At 50.9% G+C, this 15,224-nt stretch overlaps 1 protein-coding gene and 1 long non-coding RNA gene across 4 annotated transcripts in view; one reads left to right on the forward strand and one right to left on the reverse strand.

Moving 5' to 3' along the window:
• LOC122448545 overlaps positions 1 to 9,776 on the reverse strand; it is a 29,808-nt gene extending 20,032 nt beyond the window's left edge. Inside the window, exon 1 of the long non-coding RNA XR_006271654.1 lies at positions 9,587 to 9,776. This is a non-coding gene — a long non-coding RNA (uncharacterized LOC122448545). The remainder of the gene's footprint in view (positions 1 to 9,586) is intronic.
• HNF4A (hepatocyte nuclear factor 4 alpha) overlaps positions 1 to 15,224 on the forward strand; it is a 64,768-nt gene that overhangs the window by 20,227 nt on the left and 29,317 nt on the right. The window contains exon 1 of one of the 3 annotated variants that reach the window (XM_043479932.1): positions 14,613 to 14,892. The exons of 1 other annotated variant lie outside the window; for it this stretch is intronic. In XM_043479932.1, the coding sequence (XP_043335867.1) occupies positions 14,778 to 14,892 (115 nt within the window). In that variant the 5' untranslated portion in view covers positions 14,613 to 14,777. Of the gene's footprint in view, positions 1 to 14,612; positions 14,893 to 15,224 lie in introns of those variants that run through there. One more of the 3 variants, XM_043479933.1, reaches the window with a different exon arrangement.

The raw sequence follows: 15,224 nt of genomic DNA on the forward strand, positions 1-15,224 counted from the left end.
CAAGTTTTGTTGTTGCACTATAGGAATTCTTTATATATTCTGAATATTAACCACTTATCACACAGGATTTACAAATATTTTCTCTCATTTCATGGGTTGCCTTTTCACTTTCTTAATAATGTCCTTTGGCACACAAAATTCTTCATTTCAATGCAGTCCAGTTTATCTATTTTTTCTTTTGTTACCTGTGCTTTTGGTGTTATCTCCAAGAAATCATTGCTAAATCCAGCATCATGAATATTTCTTCCTGTTTTCTTCTAAAAGTTTTATAATTTTAACTCTTACACTTAAGTCTTTAACCCATTTTGTGTTAATTCTTTTATATATGTAAACTAAGGGTCCAGCTTCATTTTTTTCACATGTGAATATCCAGTTTTTCCAACATGAATTTGGTTTTGATCACAGTTTAAGGCTTTTGCACCTGGGAAATGCTACTTGGAGTCAACCTTTGATCCATTGGAAGAATCCTCTCACCATCCTCCCTGACGGTCATTTAGCTTGGGTTTGTCACTTCTAGTGACAGATCACCCACTACTTAATGAAGCAACTTTTCCCCAGGTGGTGCCATTGTATCCAGTAGAAAAATGTTCTTCATTTTAACCACAAATCTTCCTTCCTGTATGATCCATCTTTTGGTCCTAACTTGTCCTGTGGAGCTCTAAGAACAGTGAGCATCCTTTTCCAAAGGAAAGTACTTTGTATTCAGTAAATAACACAGTAACATGGTGGGCAACCATGTACTGGGCTTATGTGGTTTATCACATTTATTCCACAAAGCCATCTATGAAGAGGTCCTCTTATTGATTCCTTTTTCACAGATGAAACAAATAAGGTTTGAAGAACTTATTTTCACAGGGTAGAACAGTTATGAAAACAGAACCATTAATATTTCAAAAGCAGTAGCCTTGACCACTCTGATACACTGCCCCCTCCTCTTCCCCAACAGTCAGCCCAGAACTTTTTTGGTTTTGTTTGTTTTCTTTTTGTTTGGGGGAGTGGGGTGTTGACTGCACCACCCAGCATTCACTTGAGGATCTTAGTTCCCACACCAGGGATCCAACGCGCCTCCCTGCAGTGGAAGTGCAGAGTCTTTTTTTTTTTTTGAAGTGCAGAGTCTTAACCACTGAACCACAGGGAAGTCACAATCCAGAACTCCTTTGGATCGTCAATTATTGGTTTTCTCACCCTGTCCCATCTTAGGAAAATGTGTTTCTATTAAAATTGAAGTCAAACACAATCGTTTGTGTATGGTCGGTGTATATAGAGGGCTTCTTAGCTCATTTCACCAGAGCACTATAGATTCACGAATGGCACATGAGACCGGGTTAGAGGTTTGGGCTGCTGCAGCCAAGTAAAACCACCAGAGCTTTGTCATGCTGCTTGTTGCTAAGGGAGCTCCCTCCCTTCCACACTTTCCAGGTGACTGTTGTGGGGACAAGGTTGACTGTGGTGGAGATGAGAAGACGATAAAAATTTGAGAAACCATTGGAGGTGGCAAGAACTGGATTTTCTGATGAGTTGATGTAGGGATGGGAGGATTTTGACTTGAATAATTGAGATGGGGCGTGATGGACAATGACAATTAACGAAGGTATTATTATTGTTATTTTTTAAAGATGAGGAAGGGAAAGTGAATTGACCTACTTCACAAAGCTAGGAAACATCCAATTCAGGTGTATTTAACTCCAAAGGTCAAGCTTTTCTCACTCTCCACACATTAATTTTTATAATGGGGGAGGATACTTAATGATATATTATCATTAAATATTAAGATAAAGAAATGACCCTGAAAGCAAATATGGCCTTCCACATAGAGCCTCCACAAAGTCTAGGACACTCATTAAAGACGCTTGCCTGTTGGGACCGGATATTGGGAATACAAATTAGGCGAATGGTGTAATGGGAGCGCGAAACCGGCCTTAGGGAACCAGTTTTTAAATACTGCGTTCTGATTGGTGCAGTGACCACGTGCCGATGTGTGACTGGAGGAAAGTTTGCTTGCCTCGTAAACAGAACCTCAGAGAATTGTGTCCAACTGTCTTTCGCCGAGTTTGGCGAGTCGTAGTCCATCTGGGCCTGTGATTGGTGGGATTGTAGTACGACGTCGGCTGTGATTGGTGAAGCCCGTGCGTTTTTTGAAGTTTCTGTCAGCTAGTTCCTGCGTTGGCCACTAGGGGGAGCCCGGGACACGCCAAGCGCGGCCCTGCGGAGCGTCTAGGCGGCTTCCTCCTGGAAGACCCCGGGCTCAGCGCCGCGCAGGTTCTACCCTGCGCCCCAAGGGCCTTCGGGGGACGGAGGTGGGAGGATGGCGTCAGGGCTCCCCGCTCCGGCCCAGGTGGCCACGCTTCTCTGTACGGCCCTTTGGCCCCTTACCGTCTCTCAGCCCCGCAGAGGACTTTGACTGGCCGAGGGGGTAGGGCTGCGGGTTCGCGAAGGTTTGTGAGGGCCCAGATCCAAATTGCAAAATTGAGTCTGTCAGGTGAGCCCCGGCTGCGCTGTTAGCTCGCCTCAGAGCCCTTCTCTCAAGTTTAACAGCCTCCACTCCCTTTATGACCCTCAGAGGGCTTTTCCTAGGTAGCCTCTCACTGGAGCTTAGAATTGTCCCTTGAAGGTCAAGGTCACTAGCTTGGTGATCACCCAGGACACAGAAGGCTCCTACCATCCCCAGGTGCTATCCACATTGTGCTGTTTGATTGTCTTCACCGCACTTAACTCATGTTTGAAATTCTCTTTTTTACTTCCTTCTGTCTCCACCGCACCTCCCCACCAGGATGTAAGTTCCCTGAGGGAGAAAATAAGGTGGCCAGATCCAATGTAGAATGCAGTTATGTTTGAAATGGAGGATAAAACAACTGAAGTTTTAAAGTATGAAAAAAAAAAATATATATATATATATATAAATATGTCCCCTGTGTTAGTTGGTACATACTTGTACTAAACGAGTTATTCACTGTTTATCTGAAATTCAAATTTAATTGGGCCTCCTGTGTTTTTATTTGTTAATTCAGCAGCCCTGTCGGGGAGGGATCTTAACTGTTCCCCGTGTCACCTCTAGCACCCACGATAGTGCACGTAGAATGTGCTGAATAAATGTCAAATGATTGGATGGGCAAATTTCTTCATTCACTCATCTATTCATCCAACCCATTATATTAACTGCCAGCTGGGTTCTGAGACTTATAAGGGCAAAATGAGACATAGTCCAGTGGAGGAGGCAGACAAATAAACAGTAACCACCATGTGATTGAGCTGTGATGATATAAAGTAATAGGGGCTGTGGGAGCACCAAGGGGAGCCCTGACTTGCCTAAGTCAGCAGGACTGCCTGGAGGAAGATGACCTAGGTGGGACTTGGAGGGTGAGGAGGTGAAGAGAGTGGTGTGACAGCTGCTCCAGGCGGAAGGTGTGATGTGTGCAAAGGCCAGAGATAAGTCAGGGGCTATGGGGTTCTGAAAGCTGCAGTGGCTGGAGTGGAGGGCAGAAGTGCAGTGTGGAAGGAGCAGTCAGAAAGAGGTAAGAAGGAGACTCAGTCACTGAGCATCAGTACCCACCAGTCAGGTACCACAGTGACTGTACCCATTATATAGATGAGGAAACTGAGGCTAGGAGAGGGGAAATGCCTGGTCTGGGTTTGTAGTCTGAGTGGGAAAGGCCTCGCTTCAAGCTCAGCTCTGGCAGATTCTGAAGCCTGACTATTCTAGAAAAGGTTCAGGGTTAAGGATTATAAGTCCAATTGGAGAATGAAGAAGCTGAGGCCCAGAAAGGTGACAGGGCTCTCCCTGTGAAGGTGGCTCCGTCCAGTGTAACCAGAGAGCGCTGAGACAGTACAGCGAGGTGTATGGAGCAGGACAGGGGCGTTCAGGCCGCGGTGTCTCCCGTTTCTGTTTGGGTTGAGTCTCTAGGAATCCCTTACTGAGCCCTTGGCTAATTCCTTGCATGGGTCCCAGGCTGGTCTGCAGTTTCCATGGAGACTGCCTCCATCCATCCCTGAAATCTCATTGTGACCAGTATTAAGAGATTAACTCTGCCTGGCGGCCCTCACAGGGTCTTGAGTGCCAGAGTGGCTGCGGGAGCTCCCTTAAGGATGAAGAGGTTGCCCGCTGTGTGCGACCCCATAACACCAGGAGGAGGATGTCAGACTGGGGCCAGGGCTTCCCCCGGGACCCCTCAGGTATGATCCTGACTCCACATCTACCTGCAGAGGAGGCTGAGGTGGTGGGAGACAGACACAGGGCCAAGGGGAGGAGTATAGATTTTGGAGCAGGGTAGAGATGCTGTCACCTCAGCCCCCAACCCAGGAAGGCCCGGGGCCTTGACAGGCAGACCCTATTCTGATCAAGGCAAGATTCAAATTCCCTTAACAAGGCAAGGGGAGCCTCATAGAGTCTTTTTTTTTTTTTTTTAATACTTTGCAGTTTACAGTCATTATTTTTCATTTTTCATTTTATTTTTTGGCTGCACCTTGAGGTATGTGGAACCTCTCCAACCAGGGATTGAACCCACAGCTCCTGCAGTGGAAGCCCAGAGTCTTAGCCACTGGATCACTAAAGGAAGTCCACCTCACAGAGCCTTTTAGGGGTGTTTTAAGGCTACCTGAAGACCAGCTTCCTAATCTTCATTTTGCCTTGGGGAAACTGAGGCACAGAATAGGAAAGTAACTTGTCCAAAGTCAGGCAGTCAGTGAACTGAAGCAGGTCAGGAATCCAGAGGGAGCCCTGGGGTTGCCTGAGCAGAAAACATTTGGTTCAAATGTCATTGCCCCCTCTACCATGAATCCCAGATCCTCCTTCCTGACCTCTAGGCATGACGTCCCCTCAGCCTCCTCTCCCCTGGGCCTGTCCCATCAGCCAGGCTTCCCTTCCCTCCCCACCTGCCCCCCTCCTCCTGCCTCCCCCACCACCTGCACAGTCTGAGGTTGCCAGAATGTCCCTGGCAGGCTCCACTCCACTGGAGGGCACGGCCACCAGGCCCTAACTGTCCCATGCAGGGGGCATCTGCGCACTGGGTCACTATCTGGATGACCTTGGACATTTTTTGTCCCACACTCCAGCCCCTCTGTGACTTCAGGACCTGGACAAGGTGGGGGGCCGTGAGAACCCGTCCTTATCCCATCTCCTCTTGCCAGGCCTGGGTTGGAGAAATTTAGGCCTGGCTCCAAAGCTGTCTGGGCCAGGCTTCCTGGAAGGCCACACTGGGGCAGGAAAGCAAACACTGACTCTGGAGCCAATTAGCCATAGGTCAAATGCTCTTGACTCAGCATTGTGAGCCTCAGTTTCCTCACCTGTGAAAGGGGGCAACAACCCTTCCATCCTCAAAGCTCGTTCTCATTTGCTATGGGAAAATCTCCAGGTTATACTGGTAAATGAACAAAGTGAGATGCAGAACAGTTTAAGAGGTGGGAGGTGATGTCATATGATCTTATATATTAGCTGCGGGTAAAGAGCGCCGTGGACCGGTGGACAGGAGGCAGGGGTGGACTCTAGTTTCCTCAAGTGCACCTTTAAATAAAATTATGTATTTATTTATTTATCTGGCTGTACTGGATCTTAGTTGCAGCATGCGGGAGTCTAGTTCTCCCACTAAGGATTGAACCTGGACCCTCTGCTTTGGGAGCGAGGTGTCTTAGCCACTGGGCCACCAGAGAAGTTCCTGCACCTTTTATTTTGTTTTGATTTTTGAGTCATGTGAATGTAGTACCAATTAAAAAAGAAATTTACTTTTTTTTAAGCAGATTGGGGAAAATATCAAACCGTAAGAACAATCGCTCGTACTTCAATAACATCTTGGCTAATGTCATATTATTGACAATATGAAGACCCATGAACTAGAACCAGACCCTGAGTCTCTGAATCCCAGCTTCTTAGAAGCTGTGTGAGCTCCGGCATATGATTCAATCTCTCTGTACCCTGGGTCTATAAGATGGTGATTAAAAACTTGGCTTTACATCGCAGAGTGGTTATGAGGATTGATGAGTTATTATGTACATGTGTGTGTGCTAAGTTGCTTTGCTATTGGCAAATTAATAGTCATCAATACCAAGAATCAGGAGCTCCCTACAGGCCCTCCACAGTGCCAAGCACTGTCTGAATAGCATCTCGTTGAATTGGTATTCTGACTTTATGAGGAAGCTATCATGTTCCCATTCTACAGATGGGGAAATGGAGCCTCATTGCAGTTGCAACCAGGAGGTTGTAGAACTTGGATACACGTCTAGGCTTTTCCAGCTCCAGAATTTTAAGCCCTCCTACGATGGGTGTCAATCTTGGTTGCACAGCAGGATCACCTGGGAACTTTAAAAAATACTCAGAGCCAGCACCCACTCACCCCTAGATTTGATCACTGGACTGTGACAGGATCTGGGCATCAGTATTCTTTAAAGGTTCCAGGTGATTCTAATTCACCATCAGGGTTGAATCTCTGCCTTATGCTAGACAGCTTTTCAAATGGGAAACCAAGGCCCAGGAGGGAAATGACTTTGCTCAAGGTCACAGTAGCTGGAAACAGAACTACAGCAGGGCTCACATGGAGATTTTGTGAAAATGAGTGAGTGGTGCGCCACCCCTGGGCAGACAGATCTCCACGGGCAGTTGCCCTGGTAAGTGGAACATGGTTGGATTTCCACCTCCACTTGCTCCCTTACCCAGAGAACTTTTGTGCAGTGAGCAACCTGTGCAACTGTACACAGAAACTGTGGCCTGAGTCTCAGGGTCCCAAACACTTCAACTCAGTTGCCTCCAGGCAGATCCCTGTAGCCCTTCAGAACAAGGATGGGGGAGACCAAGCATGGTTCCTGGGATGTGAGTTCATCCCTCACCTGAATACCAGGACCTGCACCCTTCAGACCCAACAAGAGCTGGGCAGGCCCCATCCAACTCCCAAAGTCACTTCTGCATATAAAGTCAGGAACATACCCAGGAGGGAGGAAGGTACACAGGAGGACAGAAACAGCCTCAGCTCAGAAGTCACAAGCCACCTGCCAGAAGGCAGCCTGCAGGGAGGCCCCGCCCACATGGACCCAAGTCCTCCTGGCTTCCTTCCGGATCATTCTCTAGACCACGCTCTCTATTCTACCTCTTGAGCCTTGCAGACAGCATCTCCCATAATGCCCTGCTCTCCAACCAGAGTGGCTTCCATGCCCTTTCACCGTCACCCACCATGTTCTCCAATTCTGGAAGTTTCCTCTGCTTAGGATGCCACCTCCTCCAGGAAGCCCTCTCTGACTACTCTGCCCAGAGATAGGTCTTCTTTCTGCCTCCTTCCAGCCCTCACAATCCATACACACAGCCCACATGTGTCTTGGGATGGAGCTTACTTTATCATCACACTGGCCACTTTTCATTGAGCATTTACCGTGTGCCAGCCCTGGAAGGGCAGGGTGGCTTGGAGATTAGGAGAACAGACTCTGGAGCCAGACTGCTCAGGTTGGAATCCCAGCTTCTTAGAAGCTGTGTGAACTCCGGCATATGATTCAATCTCTCTGTACCCTGGGTCTATAATATGGTGATTAAAAACTTGGCTTTACATCGTAGAGTGGTTATGAGGATTGATGAGTTATTATGTATATGTGTGTGCTAAGTTGCTTTGGTTGTGTCCAATTCAGTGTGACCTTATGGACTGCAGCCAGCCATGCTCCTTGATCATGGGATTCTCCAGACAAGAATACTGGAGTGGGTTGCCATGTCCTCCTTCAGGGGATCTTTCCAACTCAGGGACTGAACCCGTGTCTCTTATGTCTCCTACATTGGCAGGCAGATTCTTTACCACTGGAGCTGCCTGGGAAGCCTGTTAATATGTGAAATGCCCTCAAAACAGCTTTGTAAATGTTGACCATGGTTGTCATAGCGTAGATCCCACTCCATTTCATCCTCACTACAACCTTGTGAGTTAGGTACCGTTGTTCCCAATTTACAGATGAGAAAACTGAGACCCAGAGAGGTCGAGAGAGTCAGGGCAGGGCTCTGCATCTATTTCTATGGCCTGAATCCTTCAGAGAGAGGATGTGGCTGGGATGGGGTATAACTTTGAGCCTCTGGTTCGCAGCTCATAACTGCTTCTCAGAGGGCCCACAGGACTCCGGGCCAGGTGACACCCTCATCCCCACCCTTCCTCCCTGACTCAGACCTCCCAGTGGCTCTCAGGCACCACTGTGCTTACAGCCAGCCCTGGGAGGGAGGGTAAACAGCGAAGAAGGGCCTTTCAGTGCCATTTTGTTCACTAACATCCAGGATACATCCCTGAGTACCAGAGAGAGCTCCTGCCTGCTCTAGCCTAGCTGGAGACCCTGGATGACCTTATATTCCTGGACAAGTTACTTCCCCACTCGGCCTCCATCTCCCCATCTGTACGATGAGGCTGAACCGGTGGTTTTCTGATTCTCATTATTCGCAGCTGGCTCCACTTTGAAATGAAATATTAAGGACCAGCGTTCGTAGGCAGACCAGGCAGACAGCGGGTGAAGTAGGGCCTGGGCATAGACTACCTTGGCTCCCAGGACCTCAGAACCCATCCATCTGAAAGACCCCAGGCCACATCCTCCAAAGGGCTCCCTTGGCTCTGACACCGCAGGATTCCAGAATCGCAGCTCAAAGCCGCCGCTTCGCATCCCTGTTTGGAAAACTCTCCCCCCCACCTTGCCCCCTCCAGCTGCCTTTATCTCTATTTGGTAACACAGCAAATTTGCTCAGGACCCAGAGCAGGGGAAACAAGCAGACTGTTGACTCTTGAGCAAAACCTCCCCTTTGGAGAGCAGCAGAGGTGGCTCTGGCTGTGCGTGGGGAGGCTGATGGCCTCTTGCATAACCCAGCGTCCTCCTGCCCACCCAGGCCTTTTGCTTTGCAGGGTTAGGGGTGAGGCAAACCGCAAACTCATGCCCAGTTAATTTTTTAAGGCAAAATCAACAGGCTCAGCAATGATTAGCGAGTAGGTAAGTTGGTCTTAATCATGCTGAGGAGAAGGAGGAAGGAGGCTTCCAGGGGCCCAAGGATGGGGCTTAGTTATCAGTTAACCACATAAATGTTTCCTTCCAAGCCCACTGGCCTTCAGCCCTCAGCTTCCTCCTCTTCCTCTCGGAAATATTGAGTTGACCAGAAAGTTCATTTGCGTTTTTCCATAACATCTGACAGAAAAACCCAAACGAACTTTTCTGCCCACCCAGTACTTCCAGGGCATCCCAGCGAGTGGCCATCAGTCCTTGAGGGATCAGACAGCCCACCCTCTGGGGTCCGTAGCAGGCACTGCCAGGGCCCTGGAGTGAAGCAAAGGGCTCCTCGTGGGGCTTGTGGTCTTGTTAAGACCGAGCTCCCCCCAGCCCCCACCCCGCTGCCTCTGCATGATCTTCAGCATGTGTCCTCCATCCTCAGGGCTCAGTGAGGGGCCCTGGGTCTGTTCAACGGCTGCCACTCCCCTGGGGGCCTCAGTTTCTCCATCTGCCAAATGGGTGGGTGGCTGAGACACCCTGTCCAGTCTTGAAGTTCCGTGATTGGGTTAAACCAACATGGCCTGTGCTCAGGACAAGGAGAGTGGGATGAGCTGTGGTTTTAGGGAGTATGAGGGGGAGAAAAGAAGCCAGGAACAGGGAGGGAGCCTACCTGATATCTGCTGTTGGTACCAGCCAGTGACAGATCCCAGCTCCAGGAAGAGGGCTGTCCTCTCAGGTGGGAGGCATGGGTCCCTGTGGGGTGGTCTAGGGCTGCAGGCATGACCTGACAGACCCCGGTTGGTGCCCCGAGACCTCGAGAGCTGCCAAAGGAAGCCGAAAGGCCACACTGGGCCCTGCTGGCTGCCCAGACTGGAGTTTGGTCAGTGTTTGGGGACCTATATTGTGAGAAAGTTAGGACTTTGTCCACAAACTGGAATTTGAAATTTCAAAGGGGCGAGACTGAAGGGCCCTACCCCAGAGTGGAGATGGCTCTTGGCTTCTTTCCCCCACGACTTTTGTTCTCTGTCTTGATAAGTCCCTGGTTCCCTGCACCGCTCCCTGGGTGATGGGTTGGGGAGGAGAGGCTGGAGACGGTGGGGACGTGAGCACCCAGGGGCCGTGAAGATGCCTGGTGGCCGTGGGGTAGCCGGTGTCTGGAGGATGCCTCTGAACTTGCGCGTGCACCAGGACAGGCTCCTTGGCTTCTCAGACCCCTGAGTGTTCCAGCAGTAACGTGACGATGGGACCACTAGCCACCAGCGCTCAGAAGTCCGAGGTTCTTTCTGGGAGGGAGCAAGGAGGGGGTGAAGCCCTCAAGCTCTGGAGTCAGACTGGGTTCCAGTTACAGCCCCTCCTCTTACATCAGGTTGGCCTTAGGCAAGAGGCTTCACCTCTTTGAGCCTCAGTTGTGTCCACTACAAAGTGGGACAGATCAGCCGAGAAGAGTGGAAGGGTCTTAGCACCAGGCCTAGCGTGGAATCTTCCTGGAAACATTATTGTCATTGAAAAGAAAAATGCTGTGGTTCAGAATGGCAGCTCCCTTAACTTCTGTCCGCACCATTGGCTTGAACACCCTGCCCACCACCCCTCCTCCCCAGCCTCTGGCTGCCCAAGGCACTGCTCACAAAATGCCCCTCTTCTCCTTCCTGAGGTTCCTGCTTCTCCATCTATGACAAGAAGGAGTGGGACCTCCAAGTGAGCTCTGAGGCCTGTTTTCCCCTGGGATCTGGGACATGTTGAGCTTGGGGGTGGTGGTGGGGGGGCGGTGCCGAAGTAAAGAAAAGCTGCAGAGTTGATGGCAAAGAGGCCAGGGTTTGCTCAGGGCTGGGCCAACTGTCCCCGGAGTTCTCCTGTGTGGGGGTCCCGATTCCAGCTAACTCTGTAGCCAAGGTCAAGGAATCGGTCCCAGCAGTCTCTGCTGTTCCCTGTATGCCTACACTCGGTCATTTCATGCCCACACCATCCCCCGGGGAAAAGGTGCAAGCCCTCTGGTGCCAAAAGTAAGGTTGAGAAAGCTGGAGCCCGAGGTCGCAGTTTGGGAAGTTGGCAGTGCCTGAGTGTTTTGTTTTTGTTTTTATTTGACCGTGCCCAGTCTCCGCGGCGGCACGTGGGATCTTCGATCTTCGTTGCGGCACGCGGACTCTTTCGCTGCGGCAGTGCCTGACTTTTGACCCAGCTCTTTCTGATTTCAAGGTCCATGGTTTATCCTTTGCGGGGGGGTGGGGGTGGGGGTGGGGAAAGGGCTAAGAACTTTATAGTATTTTTTTTTTTTTTAATTTAAGAACTTTATAGTATTATCCCGTCTCATCTTCACAACAAATTTCAAGTTTGGCTCATTTTACAGAAGGAGAAACTGAGGCTTGGAAATAATGGCTTGCCAGAGACCATAGAGTTGGTAGATCTTAGAGGTGGCCAGTTGTTTATATGAGGGATGTGTATCTAGAAGATACTGTTTGGGATCAGCTAAGGATGGGCTTCCCTGGTAGCTCAGCTGGTAAAGAATCTAACTGCAATGCAGGAGACCCCGGTTCGATTTCTGGGTTGAGGAGATCCCCTGGAGAAGGGATAGGCTGCCCACTCCAGTATTCTTGGGCTTCCCTGCTGGCTCAGCTGGTAAAGAATCTGCCTGCAATGCAGGAGACCTGGGTTCAATCCCTGGCTTGGGAACATCTCCTGGAGAAGGGAATGGCTACCCACTCCAGTATTCTGGCCTGGAGAATTCCATAGGCTGTATAGTCCATGGGGTCTCAAAGACTCAGACACGACTGAGTGACTTTCACTTTCACCTTTTCAAGGCTGGGGCGAGTCGTGTATGTAATAGATTACGCAAGTTCCAGTTCATGGGTGGGTAGATTTACTTATGCGGTAGGTCGTGATTGGTGGGACATGGATGGGGTATGAAATTGTTTTCTGGAATGTACCTCTTAGGCAGTGGATCACCTGTCTTGTGTGTTTGGTAAAACATCTGTGTCCCTGTGTGTGGAGTAACTTACAGTGTACAGGCTGCCCACCCAGTAACAGACATGCATGTGGCATTGCTGTCTCTATTGATCATAGACTTTATTTAATCTAAGATGCTGTCTATCAAGATCAAAGATTTGTTATTTTTATTATGGATTAAACTTTGACATTCCAGCGATCCCAGCCCACTTTTGGAAATAGGGAACTGCTCCCCTATGGATGAGACGCCCTATGTGTAGGTTTGTGAGAGGAGTAGCTGTGTGTGGCCTGTCACAGGTGTCAGACAGGTGACAAGATCCAGAGTCAGCCCTAGGTAGCCCCTTCCAGGACTGTCCCTCCTTCTCCTCTATGTTTATCCCTTAGTTGGGTCTCCTGCCCAAAGCTCTTGGAACCAGGCTCAGATGTCCTTGGAGGAACATGGGAGGAATCCACCAGGAGCTGAAGTCTTTTCCATCGGCCCTTATGGAATCTCTGTCCCTCTTTCCCTCCCTCAAGGTCTTGTACTTATCAACAAACAACTGGGCCAGCATCTTCACCCCACTTTACAGATGGGAAAGTTGAGGCCCTTAGAGAGACATGATTTAAACAAAGTTATCTGAATAGCGACAGAGCTAGTTTGTAAATTACCAGGTTCTGACATCAGTGGGATTCTCCAGGCAAGAATACTGGAGTGGGTTGCCATTCCCTTCTCCAGGGGATCTTCCCCACACAGGGATCGAACCCAGGTCTCCTGCATAGCAGGCAGGTTCTTACCATCTGAGGCACCAGGGAAGCCCTAAATCTGGTCTCCTAATGCCAAATCCAGCCTCTCTTCTCCAGAACAATTGCTGCCCCCAATTATCTAAGCTTCAGGGGGAAGATGGAGGGAGGAGAACAAGGCTACACAGGCAGGCCGGAGAAAGGGCTTCTAATAGTTGGAAGAATGTGAGGAGGAGGCTTCCACACACCCCTCAAACACAAGCCGCCTCTCCCTCCGATGTGCCCATTCATTAATTCACTCACCGTTTCACTCATTCAGTCCTTTACTCACTAATCCACCATTTCACTCACTGATTCATTTCAGTCTTTCAGTAATTCACCCACTCATCAATTCACTCATTCATGTATTAACACACCCTGTCTGTAATTCACCCACTCTTTTTTTTTTAATATTTATTGACTTAGCTGCATCGGGTCTTACTTGCATCACGCAGGATCTCTTGTTATGGTGCATGGACTCTAGTTGCGGCACTCAGGTTCAGTAGTTGAGGTGCAGGCTTAGTTGCTTCAAAGCATGTGGGGTCTAGTTTCCCGACCGGGGCTTGAGCCCGAGTCTCCTGCTTTGCAAGGTGGATTTTTAACCACTGGACCACCAGGGAAGTCCCTCACCCACTCGTTAATTCACTCCTTCATTAATTCACCCACCCACTCACTCATTAATGCCCTCTTTCACTAGTTCACCCACCCTTGCCCTTATTACCAAATCCCTCTGCCTGGCCCTTCCCTCCAACAAAGGAGGACAAGCTCCCAGGCCTCCAGAATCGTAGGTCCTTCTCCCTAGACCTGCACTTTCCACGTCTACCTCGAGACCTTATCTCCCCAGCTAGGTCGGGAGCTCTTGCCCGTGTCTGTGTAGCGGGCAGTGAGGGCTGGAGGGGGTGAGAAGACAAGTGTGAGCCATGAGTTGAAGGCCACAAGATCAGCAGGGCCCAGTCCCGAACAAAAATGCAGGCTCGTTGTTAAGGAGCCTGAGGGTGGTGCTACTCTGCCCAAGAGTGCACTGCTCAGGTGGCGTGCCCACGAAGCCCACTCTGGAGGGAGGAGAGAAACGAGGGAGATACGAAAGGGAGGCCAAGAGGGTGGGGGTGGAGGGAAATGGATGCTTGTTTGGTGTTTTCCTAACGCCAACTCATTTAATACTCAGACCACCCTTTGAAGTTGATTGTGCATTTTCCTAGAAGAGGAAACTGAGGCTCAGAGAGGAGAATCATTTACCCAGAGTCATGATTAGTAGGTGGTAGGCGCCTGAACGTTAATCCGGGTCTAAGGGGCTATAAGCCTCCCTTCTTCCCTGGGAGTTGGGGGAGGCAGGGGGCCGGGGGCGGGGGGTAGCTGGAGGAGGTGACAAGGAAAGGGGTGATAGAGTCTGGGCCTGAGCACCTGGGCACTGCGGGGCTGGTGGTGCCCAGAGTGGGGTCCCGGGGAGCAGGGGAGGGGACCTAGACAGGGGTCTGGTCCTCTCCGTCCTTCCTGCCCCCAGGGAAGGCAGGAAACTGGAAGGGACCTCCTAGAATGAGGATCTAGATGACTGGTATGTGGGGCCTGGGACCACGCTTTTGATTCACGAGCATGAGGCGGCGTTTTCTCTGCAGGAGCACTGAGGGTCGGAGTCAATGATTTAGGAAGTTCCTGAGTTAAGGCGTCTTGGAGGTGGGTTGTCAGTGTCTGGGGGCGCATGTGAGCGTGTCAATATCAGCATGACTCGGGGTGACAGTGGCTCGGAGAGTGGCTGAGTCAGGGCCCAGTGAGTGCTGGAGAGGCAGCGTGTGTCCGTCGTCTCACAGGACTGGTAACACGGTATTGGGGCGTTAGGGCCCCCCATCTGTTGTAAGAGCACCCCGGTGTCAGCCAGAAACCAACAGACAGCCAAATCCCCGGGGCCCCGCCCAGCCGGTCCACCAAGGGGGGAGCCGATTAACCATTAACCCCCACCCCTCCCCAGCAGAGCCTCCACCCCTGCGCAGAGGCTAGGCCCGGACTCCCGGCAGACCCTCCCAGAGGACGGTTTGAAACGCAGGAAGGCAGAGAGGGCGCCTGGGAGGAGGCGGTGGGAGGGCGGAGGGCGGAGGCCGGGGCTCGGCCCGGAGCCTTCGGGGTGGGCATCCTGGGCAGGGCAGGTGGCCGAGGCGGGGAGAGGGAGGATGCGCCTCTCCAAAACCCTTGTCGACATGGACATGGCCGACTACAGTGCCGCGCTGGACCCAGCCTACACCACCCTGGAGTTTGAAAATGTGCAGGTGTTGACGATGGGCAATGGTAGGTGGGGGCAGGTGTACCCAGGTACCGGAGCGAGTCTGCCGCACTGGGTTTGGGGCTGGGGGGAGAGTGGTGGGTGAGCACAGTGCTCCCGTAGGTGAGAGCTCAGCGTTACCAGGTGAAGTTGATGTGCCCAAGTACAGTGACCAGAAGCCTTCAGGGTGGCGGGGGGGTCTGCCAGGGCCAGTCTGCAGCAAGAGCAGGCCCCGGGTGTTCCTGCCAGGCCCTCGCGGTCCCTGTGACCAAAGCTGTCGCAGTGCAGCATGTCACCGGGAGCGGGGACTTCATGGTGAGCGTCCTCTCGGCGTCCAGCCCTGGTCATTGGGCCCAAC

The sequence above is a fragment of the Cervus canadensis genome, chromosome 10, assembly GCF_019320065.1.
Source record: "Cervus canadensis isolate Bull #8, Minnesota chromosome 10, ASM1932006v1, whole genome shotgun sequence".
NCBI lineage: Eukaryota > Metazoa > Chordata > Mammalia > Artiodactyla > Cervidae > Cervus > Cervus canadensis.